At 34.2% G+C, this 15165-nt stretch overlaps 1 protein-coding gene across 2 annotated transcripts in view; it reads left to right on the forward strand.

Moving 5' to 3' along the window:
- LOC110456752 (splicing factor 1-like) overlaps nucleotides 1–13451 on the forward strand; it is a 22055-nt gene extending 8604 nt beyond the window's left edge. For both annotated transcript variants that reach the window (XM_021507694.1, XM_021507695.1), the window contains 10 exons: nucleotides 5120–5272; nucleotides 5632–5752; nucleotides 6247–6399; nucleotides 6867–6985; nucleotides 7762–7866; nucleotides 8150–8225; nucleotides 8455–8571; nucleotides 9057–9393; nucleotides 9756–9848; nucleotides 12012–13451. In XM_021507694.1, coding sequence (XP_021363369.1) covers nucleotides 5120–5272; nucleotides 5632–5752; nucleotides 6247–6399; nucleotides 6867–6985; nucleotides 7762–7866; nucleotides 8150–8225; nucleotides 8455–8571; nucleotides 9057–9393; nucleotides 9756–9848; nucleotides 12012–12286 — 1549 coding nt within the window. In that variant the 3' untranslated portion in view covers nucleotides 12287–13451. The remainder of the gene's footprint in view (nucleotides 1–5119; nucleotides 5273–5631; nucleotides 5753–6246; nucleotides 6400–6866; nucleotides 6986–7761; nucleotides 7867–8149; nucleotides 8226–8454; nucleotides 8572–9056; nucleotides 9394–9755; nucleotides 9849–12011) is intronic.
- The last annotated feature ends 1714 nt before the right edge of the window (nucleotides 13452–15165 follow it).

Here is a 15165-nt window from a genome sequence, read left to right on the forward strand (position 1 = left end):
CTAATGAGAGGATATTCTGACAATCCTGGATCCAGACATGATGAGTAGCTCATATACCTGGATCCCATGAGAGGATATCGGATCAGGAATTTCCTGGGTCCGCATGATGTCTAGGTCTAATTTCCTGGATATAGATCCCATGAGAGGATATTTCCTGAATCCTGGATTGGCCACATGGGCCCCGTTAGCCCATGTTTGTACCAATCCCATGAGAGGATTCATCATTGTTGGAAATTCCTGGATCTATAGGATACCTAATTATAACTTATAGGCACCTTATTATGTAGGTATAACTGTATATTAACATGGGGGAATTTCGATATCACTAATCAGGAGAGTATGTCCTACTAAAATTAGATTAGTCAAGGAATGAAAATTCTGCTTTGTCACTGATGAAATTCTGACAGGAAAAAGGTAAGTTTTGTGATTTGATTTTAATCCATTTTTGCCCAGGGTATGGTATTGAAGTAACAGTTGAAGCTGATATATTTATCATTTTATCTATTTTTGTTAAAGAATTTATTTGAATGATGTCAATTTTAACTATTTCTATATATATTTTTTTCATAAAATATCTCAAAATACAGAGATTAGCATGATACAAAATAAATGTTAAAACAAAGATGCAATGATTATGAAGGAAAATTGCATTGTGTAATAAATTAATAAACTTTATTTCTTATTTTATGATAAAGATTTATCATTATTATGGTTAATCTTGATCTAGGGCAAACATTAATTTCCTGAGTTTCCTTGTCTCCCATTCATTTTGTTTAAAGACTGAAGAAAAGACTGTCAGTCATTGAACTCACTGATCGGCAACCAAGGTCAACAGATCAATAGAATTTTTAAAAAAATCAGGAAATTTCAATAACAGGTGGCCATGTACATTTTCTGAAGTAAAGTCCACGGAATAATGTAGTGTTCTTCAAAACATTATTCTTGAAACTCTTACATTAAATCAATAGAATTATTTTGGTACAATATATTTTCCACTATTTTGGAAGTTAAAAAATGAGCATTGCATTGATGTAACAATAATATCTTTTTTATGTGAATCTATAGATTGATACATGTATGTTAATGTGGCTTTCATATGGTATTTAGATTTAATTATATTTTTAAAGTAATTAAGATGTACTGTACAATCAATGAACTTTGAAGTTGTTTAATTATTATTATTAATTTTGTTGGGGATTTGTATTAATTTTTTTTTTTAACACTTTGTTTTATACTAGCAGGTAAGAACCTTGTACCTTAGATATAGAGAGGAATGAATCACATATTGGCAGCAGTTTGTAATGTCATTTTTTTATTTTTTTTTAATTCTTGTAAGAAACTGACCACTTTTATACTTTTTATCAAACATACCGGGGTAGTCTATATGGAGCAAATTTGAATGTTACACAAGAAGTTGTAACAATATTGATTTTGTTTCTAGATGTGTAATTCTAACATCATGTAGAGTATATTTGATTTCAATCAATAATGATTGAACGAACATAATACTTTCCAATTTGTTCAAAATTTACTACCCAATATTTCGTAATTTAAGTGAAAAGGTCAAGGTTAGTGTCAATTATCGTATGTAGAATTTAAATTTATGCAATAGAATTTAAGTGTCTATGCAAGGAAATTGGACATTTATAGGTTCTGTAAGCAGATCAAAATTGATATAGAAAGGTCAAGGTCACTGCCTATGGATGGATATTAGAAGACCAAGGTCACTTTTTGGCTTGTTAGAAATGCTGATTTTTGTCTGTTTTGCATATCTGAATGTGTGCTCAATCAGTCAAATATACTTCATGGAAATCTGTTTCCCATTAAGTAAATGACACCAGCTAAAGGTTTACTGTGTTTTTAAATGTAAGGAGATGCATTGTGACAGTATACATAGTCGATCACAATTGGTTACATTCAAACTTAATCTTGCTTTTTCAAAAAATATGATATAGTCAAATATGTAACTTGGAATTTTGTTTTGTATAATGACTTTGTGAATAGTATGGGTAACATTTTTAATGGTCAACCATTGTATTACAGATTTTGAGGTGCTAATGTCTTTGATGATTTCAGGCAGATTAGTCTTTAAAATCTATCCCCTATAGTATTAGACATTTGGTCCTATGACTTATGTTTTGCAACAATACATATTTAATGTGTACGTGTTCATACATTGAATACATTGATGCTATATATTTTGTGTATGAATTAATGTAATAGAAACTACTGTTACGTCATCAAATGATAATGAAATTACATCACAGACTCCCAGATTATAGTATGGCGTCACAAGGGAGATAATGGATTTAAAGCCAACACAGTGGATTTTTTTAATTTTTACTTTCAGAATGACTTTTGTGTGAAAAGCATTTTTTTAGCAATAAATAATTATAAATCAGATCACAAATCATCCAAAACAAATGTTTAATTAAGCTTGCTAAAATGGGAAAAAAATATGAAACTTGTTTTATTGTTTTCCTATGAAATGGAAACTCATTTTAGATCCTATGAAATACATCATCATATGATAAACTTTCCTACTGGGCAGAGGAACTTTAATGGGTTGCAAGAAAAATGGCATGATGACCAATTATCAGGCAAGGCTATCTACATCTGATTTAATGTTAAAAACAGATTTACACCTGTGTAGTTGTGATATAATTGTTAACAGAATGTTAAACTAAGTTCATTGGCATGTATTAATTAAAATCAAATTTGCTGAATGATTACATATGCCATTACTCGGCTTGTTTCACTTTCGTTGACAAACCATCAATGAAACACCAACCTAAATGTAGCTCCAAACATTTTTTTTTGTATATATGATAATTAAAACTTGCTTGTAACAAGCATTTTCATTGGCTTAAAAATTATTGTTATCAGCCTATAACGTAAAAAATGACGTCGCCTTTTGTAACGTCGCTATTGATGGGCCGATACAGGGGCGTAATAATTTCTAAGAAAAAAGAGTCCATCAATAAAAGTGGATTTCCACAGTATAGTATAGTAGATTAAATTATAAGGATTGACTTGAATATATTTTTCATGTTATGGAGCTATAACACAAAAAGTCGGAGTGTACTCTCATCATGGTTTATTTAGAGTACACTCCGTTTTTAGCTGAGGCGTTAAAATTTTGTGTTATATCTCCATAACATCAAAAATATACTCAAGTTGTCCTTAATTGATAGCATAAGAAAAATATACCAAGAGCATTTTTAATGTTAAGATAAACACTGGGCCAGCAGTTTTAAGGTTCTACAAATATTCTCATCAAGAAATTTTACTGTAAAAAAACCAAAGGTATATATTTTTAAATGTGACATTTTTCCGTAACAGAAAATTGATTTATGTTTAAGATTTACAGGATATCTGTAATTAATTCATTATTGAAAGCATTTATTCAAAATGACAGCTGAGATAAAAGGTCTGCTACTGTGGAGCCTGATGAAGAGTAATATTTTTTATTGTTTCATATCCAAAGGTCAAGGTCACTATATTATAAAGTCAAGTGTTATTGCTCTAGTAACCTGGCCATGTTTAGTTGATATTGATTAAATGTCATACAAAGGTCATTTGCAAGATAACCTCTGATAATTTTGTGTTTCAGGGTGCAAAGGTCAAAGTCACCATTACTTTTTAAAATACAGAAACCTGTCCTTGGAACAGTGAAGCTAATTTTATATGGCAGTGAGAGCATTCCCATCTTACAGGCATTTTCTAGGTTCATTTGTTTCAAATGATCAACAATATTGGGATTTATGTGCAAAGAGGTCAATTTTTTTTTCTACAAGAATCAAAATCTGTTACATGTACCAGAATCATAAAGTATTCGCATAAATCTCGAATTGCCATTAATGTACGAGTGAAAAGTTTAGTTGGTATACCAATAATGTCTTTGGATGTTAATATTAGTTTATCTTGCCAGGGTATTGTAATGTTGTGTATACAGATAGTTGATGTCAGACGATGTTATGACATCATTTCCTGTGTTACTAATACATCTACTAACTTTCTTAAGAATGTTAAAGCTGTGTTATACTGTAAAGTACTAGAATTCAAATGTTAAATGACCCTCCTTAATATTTTTTCCATTATATTAAGATTTGTCAAGGAAATTTAGAAAATTTCAGTCACCAGTGCTTAGTGTAAACATTTTTTTATCACTCGTCTGACATGTCATGGGTCTTATTAATGTTTAATTCATTAATTGTGATTTAAAAACATACTTCACCATGTGTCATATGTTTTGAATAGAATAACAATTTTCTCAGAAACTATTTTCTGACTAAACTTTCTAGTGACAACACGTAATTTAATACATTTGATGACATTGATCTGATATAAATGTGATCCTTGTAAAGCTGGACATTTCAAAATACTTTTCAGAATACTTGTATGATGTACATTTTTACTCGCTGTATATCTAAACTGAAAAAAGTCTTATTTTCCTTGTTTTATGTGATTTATACAATTTGGACTAGAAATTCAAGTTCAGCAACTATGAGAGAAGAACACATTTAAAAAAAGAACTTACTCATTAATTCCTCATTTTTAAATGATGTCTATTTCACAAATTTAAGAACATGATTTTTTTTTCTTTTCTAAAGAACCATTTCCAAATCGAAAAATTTCTTCCAAAACAGAAATTAATGAAGATGCCATACCAGTTGAGCTCGTAAAACAATAAACAAATAATGCATCCTATTGTATTTGTTGGAATAAACTTTTCAGGACCTTTTCTATAAAATCTTGATCTTGGCAAAAATTGTACCAACATCTATTGGTAAAACTGTCACAACAAAAATATGAAACTATGAAAATTTTGGGAGAACTTTTAGTTGTCAAATGGTTCATATCCAAACTTCTGTTTGTTTGTATCGAAAATGAATCAAAGGGTATTTTTTTAGCCATGTGTTTTGTTCACAACAAATGTTTATTTTTCACATCATTGAAAGCCACAAACTATTCTGTCTCTTGTCATCTGTATCATATTTAGGGTTTGTAATTTTTTCTTTGTGACATTTAGGAAGTTTGTAGACTAAGGTACATAGGGCCTGAGTGGTTGAATACCCTCACAGATAAGTGATATTTGTCAAATGTTTGTTCGTTCTAGGTCTCCATCACCTGAGCCAATCTACAACAATGAGGGAAAGAGGCTGAACACCCGTGAGTACAGAACCAGAAAAAAACTGGAAGAAGAGCGCCACAAACATGTTCAGGAAGCCATGGACCTCAACGATGAGTACAAACCTCCTGCTGATTACAAGTAAGCCACAAATGTTTCTCAATTACTTCCCTTAAGCTTGCTTTCCTGTTTCAAAGGTTCTCTCTCGTTTATATTATTCCCATCTTTATTTATTTTTATTTTTTTTAAACTTATAATTTTCATGTTTTGTGATGTTGTTACCCATTCAACTGATTATTCTTCAGAATAATTTCGTTAGTTGTGGTAACTTTTCATGTAAATTTATTTGGTAGAATTTTGGTTCTGTGAAAAATATTGTAAATCAATTTGCAATATTGTTAAATACTTTGGAATTTGGAATTATGAGACAAAATTCTCATATTTGTGCTAGTTGGAGTGAAAAATTCTGATTTTTTTTAATTTTGGCATTGACTTTTCAGGCCACCAGTGATACGAGTCAATGACAAGGTCATGATACCCCAGGAAGAGAACCCAGAGATCAACTTTGTTGGTCTTCTCATTGGACCTCGAGGAAATACACTCAAGAATTTGGAAAAGGAGGTATGACGCCCAGTCTTTAGTTCAGCCTTCACATTGTGTTTCTTAACTAATTCTACAACTCACAGAAAAAAGTTTGGAGCTTCATATTCAAATCTGAATATATCAAAATCGTCTACAAAAAACAACTGTCAAATACAGTGTGCTTTAATGATATCATTAGGTAACTTGGGTCTTGGAAAACTTGCAAAAATCACAAAAATATAGAGCTGAATACACATATCAGGAAGTCGGGATATAGTATATATGCATCAATTGTAGGCTTCCCCTTTACAAGATTTCCTTATTAAGAGATATTTAAGGGAATTATAAGAGATAACTTCACAGAACGTTGTGTAATTATGTACATCCTTAAGTACTCACACTAATAAAATTGTTAAAAACTAATGGTGAGCTAAAGGTTTGTTTAGGTTAAATTCAGACGGTGGCCAAGATGATAAGGTTTCTTTTTCTATAAAAAAAAGTTTTATTGGTATTTCTGTTTTGGTTAAATTCAGACGGGGGCCAAGATTATCATCCGAGGGAAGGGATCAGTGAAGGAGGGAAAGATTGGACGTAAGGACGGACAACCCCTGCCAGGGGAGGATGAACCCTTACATGCTTACGTCACTGCCAACAACCCGGAAAACGTCAAAAAGGCTGTAGAAAAGGTATGATACACCTTACTCTTAGATTGTTCAGAAAGCTATCTAGTCTATTGGAGGCCAAAAAACCCCCCAAAAAACAGAATATCTGTTCTTTATATTTAATAATCTAAATCGTATGAGATTTTATCAACAACAATTTAACAAATAAAAAATGAAAAAAATTGTTCAACTATTGAAACAAGTGCCAGGCTAGTATTTTGTAGAAATTTTGAAGCAAAAGAATTTTAATTTCAGTTCACTGTTTGTTTAACAGAACTAACTAAACAAATTCTCTCATGATTTGCTCTGCAGTTTGATAAATTTGATGGTTTTGGACGATATCAATTTTTAATTAACATAAAAAAAAATTGACAAAGCAATACAAATTAAATTACTTAGTTCTCAGGCCTAAATATATTATTTCGTAGTTTGTAGCATTTGTCATGATTAATTGGACCATAACTGTAAACATTTTATTTTTTGTTCTGTAGATAAAGGAGATTATAACTCAAGGTATAGAAGTTCCAGAAGGACAGAACGATCTTCGGCGCCAACAACTACGAGAATTGGCTTTACTCAACGGAACTCTCAGGGAAAACGACGGCCTGGCGTATGTCTGATTTTGTTGTGCTTAAACCTGCAGACTTTCTATAAAATAAGATCAGAAAAAAAAGTATTTTCGAGATATTCATACCCAATGTTCTAGGATCTTTTCACTGATGAACATTTTGTTATGACATAATGAAGCAAAGCTGATCAGAATTAAACACGGAGTCAACTGACCAAAGGTCCAAGTTTCGAGGTTCAAGGTCAAGTTTTGTATTTTTCACTGATGAACATTTTGTTTTATGATATTATGAATCAAAGTTGGTCGGAATTAAAGAATAAGTCAACTGACCAAAGATCAGGGTCACTGCGTTAAAGGTCAAGGTCATTTGGGTCAAAGACAAAGTGGACCTCTAACTTTGACCCTGGCTCTTGATGGGGGAGTTATTTAATGTGAAATAAAACAAATCAAAGCTAACAAATGATTATTGCCCCGGCGTTTCCTTTTCTGTAAGCCCAGTAAATATGGAGGTGGAAGGAAAAAAGTCTCGCATCATATTACATGTAAAATGTATATTTTGTTTTCTTGTTTTTTTTTAAGTCCAAATGTCAAATGTCAAGCTCAGCTATATGGGCAGATTGCTTCTTGATGATTATGGTCGATATATTGCCACATGACGGGGCCCTTACTGACCTGTCAGTTCTAGTTCTATAAAAGTTTTACAAGTTTTTGAAAAAGTTACTTTCACTTGCTTTTAGATCCCCACCCAAAATAGAATATTTCAAGCTCAGGTCTTTAAAAACAGGGGAATCAAGTGTTCTGTATTTTCATTGTTTCAGGAAACTTAAACAGTTACAACAGGCCCAGACAATTATCACCAACACAATAATCTGTTCTGTGTGTGGTGGAACTGGCCACATAGCCCAGGACTGTAAAGCTAAACGGTAAGTCGCTCAGGCTAAGAAGCAGATATTTAACAGGAGTGGTTTCTATTTCGAGTTGTCTGTTCTTAGCAACAATTTTTTGTAAGCTATTTTTTATACGACATCCTTTTTGTCCGGAGTCAGGTACAGAATGTACATGTAAAATATAATTGCCTAAAGTTTAAATTCTATGGCCAGACACTGACAATTCCATCAATGAGTTTTCTGTCCAAAGTGACTGAAAGGGTTGATTTCATCGAGTGTTGTAGATTTTGTATGACACAATGTGGCTTCTCTGTTTCAGACCAGGTGACACGCTGAGAATAACTTCACCTACCCCTGCAATCAACCAGGTAGACAAGGCAAAGATGGACAGTGAGGTAATAAAACACTTTCCTTATTGTAAAACCATTTTAAGTAATTGAAAAAATATCTTGAGTATGCTCCATGACAGACTTTAAGAAGAGACTCCAGGATTTGTATGCAGTTCTTCAAATATGTAAACAACGTGTAGCTAGATCATGTAGTCAGTGCTTCTAGGAGGGAACAGTATTCATGAATTTGCTTGTTATGATAGATGATAGTTAAATGATTTGGTTTACGTTACAGTACATGTCACTCATGGCAGAGCTTGGAGAAGGACCGCCCCCCTCACAACAAAAGCCTAACCATCCACAGCAACAACACTTCCGACCCCATATGAACCACCCTCCTCCCAACCCTATGGTAAATATCTTAATTCTAGCCACATTGATGATCAATATCACCAAAAGTGGACAATTCAGTTGTGTTGTTATAATTAAGGCATAATGTACCTTATTTCTATGTCCCATCTGAATTGTTCCTGTAACATAAGCATTGTGTAAAGATAAACAGAAAGTAATTGTCAGATCTGAGAATGAAAGTTTGTAATGTCAAATATTAAATTTTTGATTATGTTTCCAATTTAAAGGGTAACTTGGTAAATTGTATCAGAGAGTGATATATAAATATCTATGTATAGTATGTTTCATCGAGTTAGAGATCAATATCAATATATATCCATGTAACATGGCGTGATGTATCAATAAATATACATCACTTGTTGAAGTGAGTGAGATCACAACATATGTATTCATCAATCGTTACAGGTAGTGATATATCAATATTTATATGCATAAATGGTTGCAGGGAGTGAAAACGGTGTTAATTCTATGCATTAATATTTACAGGGAGTGAATCCTCCATGGCAGCAGAACACAATGCAGAGACCTGGTCCACCCCCAATGATGAGAATGAACCACAACCATGTGTCGCAGCAGAATCAACCACCAGTTCAGCAGCAACAGCAGCAGTTTATGCACAGACAGCCCCATGGTGGAATGGGTATGCCCATGGGATCCATGCCCCCCACACAGATGCAGCCACCCCCAGGGCAGATGTCAGGGCCAATCTGTCCACCTCCACAGTCACAATTCAACTCGTCTGCTGGGCCAGTACCACCTCCGTGGCAGCAGTCTGTTAACGCGGTGCCTACACAGAGCAGTTCCAACACCACTGCAGTCATGGGTAAGAGTTGGAATTGTTACTGTAGCTCAGTCGTCTAGGACATCAGAAATAAAAAAGAATTAAGTTTTCACTTTATAAAGTGAGTCTTCTCAGATTCCAGACAAAATAAATGTTCCCCAGGTTGTATGCATCAGTGATGAATGCTGCTTTTCTTCTAGGAAACTTAAGTGTAGGAATTCTTTGAATGATATTCTTTTAGTGTGAATATTTTTACGTCGGTGGGGGGGGGGGACTTACGAAATATTGTATATTTAAGTACCGTGTTGAGAAATAAACTAAATGATTTAAGCACTTGGACACTGATCATATCAAATGTTAAGTGCATGATGGAGAATGTAATAATTTGACTTTTGTTATTTCAGGAGTTCCACCTCCTTCACTGCTGACGGCCCCACCCCCTCCCCCACCAAGCAGTCAGCCCCCAAATTCTATGTCATGGATGCAGCCGCCACAAAGTAAGTCACAACTTAAATGTAAGATTTAAAAGTGTTTTGGATTATAATTAAGAACTCACTTAAAGAAATTGAAATTTGAATTAAATTTAAAATATGAATGCCTTGAAAATAAAACGAAACCTTGGTAAGGCCATAATAAATTATTTGCTAGATTCTCATCCCCGCCCGCCCCCTCTTTGAGGCCCCGCCCCAATTTTTTTTATTTGCAAAAAAAACCTGAAAATACGAAATCTGGATTTTTTTCCGTTTTCCGCTTCAAAAATTAGTTTTATATTTTCAATTTCCGGCTGTAGAAAACTCGTCCTCTGCAAGTCTGGTTTTTGTAATTCTAAAGCTGCAACGGCAACTTGCCGTTCTTAAAAATTGGTATGGGTGTTCAGTAGCCGATACTAAAACATTAATGCAGGTCTTTCATGAATTAGCCGAAGGAACAATTGACAAATCTGCGCCCGTCAAGTGTGGTAACAGGGCCGTTGTGTCTGTCGGTAAATCGAAAGTGGAACTGATCCAGTGTGATGGCGCATGTACGGTGGGGGAAGTGGTGTCGTACCTCGGAGCTTATTTAAAATTTAATATTGATGCTGATACAGAAGAGCAGTCGGCAACTGCCAGTGCGAAATCCGACGCATTTACAATTTTAATGTCGGGATTTTCTAAAGCAACAATGGCAAGGTCACTGTAATCAAAAGAGGACGATATGTGGAAAAATAATGTGGTGTGTATTCATACCAAAAGTTAGTACAGATATATATGTGGACTGAACAGTGAAATGGTGTTCAATGTGTATACTGCATACTCAAAGTTGTTATTAACAAAAAATAAAGATAAATGTACACTGAACATGCGCCTTTATTGCACTTTTTTAACACATTTGCAACCATTTCGGCAGTATGTCTCAGTGAGGTAGCACTATAAAGTCGGCATCAGTTCCGCGATATCACAAGGAGACAAACACGAACATATCGCAGCCTCCCAAAATACACACACATACACTACACGCATGCATCTTGCACACAGGGGAGGCCGTCCTTAAATGACCTTAGCTGTTAATAGGACGTTAAACAAAATCAAACAAACAAACAAAAAAAAAGCAACCATTTCAAATTTTAGGAAAAATAAAGAATAAAAAATAAAATTCGCCCCCCGCCCCAATTTTGAAAAGAATTTGGATGAGAATCTAGCAATTAATTTATTATGGCCTAAGTTGAGGTTTTAAAAATAAAACTTCAGGCGACAAAAAAGGACTTGATAATAAAGACATGTTTGAAACAAAGTTTTGCATCTTCCAAATGCAGCATATGTTTCTTTGTTAGCTCAAGTGACCTATTGCTATCTGTCTTCGTCCGTCGTCTTGCGTCGTGTGTAGTTGGTTAACATTTTCACATTTTAAACTTAAGCTGAAATACTCTCAAAGGGATTTCATTGATACACCATGGGAATAATACTGACAACTCCCTGACCAAGTATTTTTTTTTTAGGGTCGATCAGAAATCCAATATGGCCGCAATTTTGAAAAACTATAACAAACTTAAAGTCAAGTTCCACTGGTCCGATTTAACTGAAACTTAGTATGAATGATCAACTCATGGTCCTGACAAAGTGGTGTTATTTTTCAGGTCGATCAGAAATCCAATATGGCCGCCACGGCCAATTTTGAAAAACTATTTCAAACTTTAAGTAAAGTTCTACTCGGCGGATTTAACTGAAACTTGTTAGGAATGATCGACTCATGGTCCTGACAAAGTGTTATGTTTCAGGGCGATCAGAAATCAAATATGGTAAATAACTATTTCAAACTTAAATCAAGTTCTACTGGGCCTATTTAACTGAAACTTGGTAGGAATGATCGACTCATGGTCCTGTCAAAGTGTACTTTTTTCAGGTCGATCAAAAAGTCAATACAGCCCCCACGGCTACCATTTTGGAATAAAACTATTTAAAACTTAAAATCAAGTTCAAATAGGCAGATTTAACTGAAACTAGGTCTAGGAATGATCAACTCATGGTCCTGACAAACTTGACTTGACATTATACTTTTTTTACTCAAATTTTGGTAGGGATGATTGACATCATTATTTCCACTTCATATTTCACCAACAAAAATTAATACCATGGGCCTCTTGTTGATGTTTGTCAGCTAATAATTTTTCATATTGTCTACAGATACAGGAGTACCTCCTCCCCCGCCTGCAACGTCGGCAGGAACTTCATCTCCGTGGGCTGTGACAGCACCTCCCCCACCCCCTTCACAGCTTGCACCTTGGCAGCAGCAGGGAGGCCATGGACCCAACCCTGTGGCCCCACCTCCCCCACCTCCTAGTCAGCCTGGAGGCTACAACCCCATACCACCCCCTCCCCCTCCAGGAGGATTTGACATGAACAATATGGGTGGGTTAAACCAAATGCTGGTATCGCCCCCGCCACCTCCACCCAACTGATCATACGTAGCATGATCTCTTGGGGGACAGGGGAGCAGCGAGTATTCCAGGATATCATCAACTTAGGAAAATGTGTTTGTTTGAAAAATGGTAGAGGTTTTCTTCGAAATAGCAGATTGTATACCAATTGTATGTGCACATTAGATAAAGCTAGAATAAAATATGAGCAGGAAATCACATTATTTATATGGAAAAAAGGTCAAATTAATGTTTGCTATACATGAGTTGTAAATTAACAGAATCTACTGTATTCATGATAAGCGGGTAATACTATTCTGTATTCTTGATGAAAATACACCATCAATAAAAATTTGATAGAGAATACTACAGGATGTTATAATATCATATTTATTTGAAAATCATAACTGATATGCACGAAAATTGGATTCAAAATTATGTAACACTAATATTTTGAAACTTTAAGACGATGAGAAAAATAATTGATCAAATGTATGAAGGCAACAGCTAATAATACCTGATATTCAGTGGTGAAATCTCTACTTGTTATTGGCTACTGTGCAGTTTTAGTTAAGAAAAATGCAGCACAAAAATGTGATGTAATACATGTATTGGAGAATTTTCATACCACATATTACCTGAAATTAGGAATGAGCAAAAATGTTCAAACTTCAAAAAAATCAACCTGTACATTAGCTGAATTTCTAAACATTTCATTTTCTATTTTGTTCTAGTAAATCATGGAATTTGGCAGTGAAATGTTATATTTCTGTGTGCATTGCAGTAATGCAAAAAAAAAGTATTGCAAATTTCAAACATACAAGCACTAAAACGTCAGTAAACTGGATGAAAACTAGTCTAAATGGTTCACTATAAGTTTTAATAGGAGACTTACAATTTAGCTTTAAGAATATATTACACAATGACAAAGTTAGTGCAGAGTATATTCTGTCTTGTACATACATTGAAAAAAGTGTTAGGTCTGAAGAGAAATGATTGCCATTTTATATTTTTAAGTTAGCATGTTGATGATTTGCTCAATAATTTGACATTCTTTAATCTTTTAAAGCTTCACCTACCTTTCATTGTCCATTATTTCAGCATATTTATACTGTAAATTAATTTTCATTTCACAATGCATTTTTTAAGTTTTAATTGTAGTAATATAATTGGGAGTTGTCAAGAAAAAATCTTGAGACTTTCATATGTACATAACATAACCATAAACAGGTTTATATGGTTTCTCAGAGCTGAAAACAAAACTATCTGCACATATTTATACAAAAATGCACTGATTTGAATATCAGAAATTAAAAAATTAAAAACGGAAGAGTGATAATTGAGTCGTTTTATTTTACTGATTGGAAAATAAAGGTAACAAGAAATTCCAGAGGGTTCTTGGCTCCTATTAAAGAGATCACATAAATTAACCACAGAAAAATAACCATTTGCTGTTGCTATCTTAAGGCTGGTCTTTTTGACACTGCTTTTGTTATAAAAAAAATGGTGTGAAGATTTTATTTGATCATTGACCCTGCTTCAATGGACACTTGGCACCCATATCAGTCCTTATAATATTTCTTCATCAGTTGTAAGACGATGTCAGCCATTCAGACTAGATTAAATTTGACCTCAATGAGCTTGACCTTTGACTGTGGCACCTTTACCATACTCCACTTAGGCAAAGACATTAATTTGGCTTTCATCATTGGCTTGACCCTGAACTTACACCAAGCGATACCAGCTGTAAATCGCAACAATATTCAAATTGACCTGGCCTTTATGCCAAGGAGCAATTATGATGATATTGTTTTACTTACCAAAACTAAAACTAATGTTTTGGTCTTATTTGTCATACTATCAAACTGCAATCACATTTATGAGTTTGAATTATACCGAAATGTGTAATTTCCCTATATATTGCCTATAGTAAAGTTTACTCCATCTTCAGAGGGGAGTGGATGACCCGAAGAAAAGAAATTCATAATTTTGATAAAGGATATTTCAATCCATGAAGGTCCAGTATTTAGTTCTAGTATTTCTGGGTCTTAGGAAGAAGATTGTTGAAATTTTAGCCAATTTGATCCTCTTTTTCCTCGACCCTCGGGGCCCCTGGGGATGTGATCAAGTTATTTCACAATTTTAGTTTGCCTTCCTGCCAAACTTGTTTTTTGGTTTTGAATAAGAAGTAAAAAATGTGAATTGTTTACGGACTGACGCGCACAACGATGGACAAAAGACAATCGCAATATGTCAAACAAGACATCATCTCGAAGGGCATAAAATACAACTAAAGCCAATGTCTTTAACATGAGAAGAAACGTGAATCTTACCTGGATTAATACAAGGCCTATTTTAAAAGTCGGCTTATATTCGAAGGATGTAGGCGGCAAGAAATCCAAGGGTTACTAAGTCTATTATTGAACCAAGCTTATAATCAAAATGATTAAAGGAGGTGGATAATTTGATATTTTTGGCAAATCTACATTGCAGTGTGTTGGTTTACTTAACTTCACCATATCTAAAGTTATACAAGAGGTAGTTACTACATTTAAATTAAGTTCAAAAAATAATTTTCATCACCCTTTTTTCAAAAGAGGATCAAATGATCAATTTTTAGCTCACCTGCCCGAAGGGCAAGTGAGCTTATGTACATGTCATGGTGCGGGGTCCATCGTCGTCCATCAACATTTCCTTTAAACAACATCTTCTGAAGAACAAACGGGCATAGAGCCATGATATTTGATTGAAAGCTTCGTTGGTAGGAGCCTACAAAGTTTGAGAAAGAAAATGACTTACACCTACTTTCAAGGTCACAGGGGTCAAATGTGGTAAACACTTCAAAGACTTCTTCTGAAGAAGTGAAAGGTATATAATCTTTATATTCGGCTGGTGGCTTCCTTGGTAAGAACCCAACAAAG

This window comes from Mizuhopecten yessoensis, unplaced genomic scaffold (assembly GCF_002113885.1).
Source record: "Mizuhopecten yessoensis strain PY_sf001 unplaced genomic scaffold, ASM211388v2 scaffold8841, whole genome shotgun sequence".
Taxonomy (NCBI): domain Eukaryota; kingdom Metazoa; phylum Mollusca; class Bivalvia; order Pectinida; family Pectinidae; genus Mizuhopecten; species Mizuhopecten yessoensis.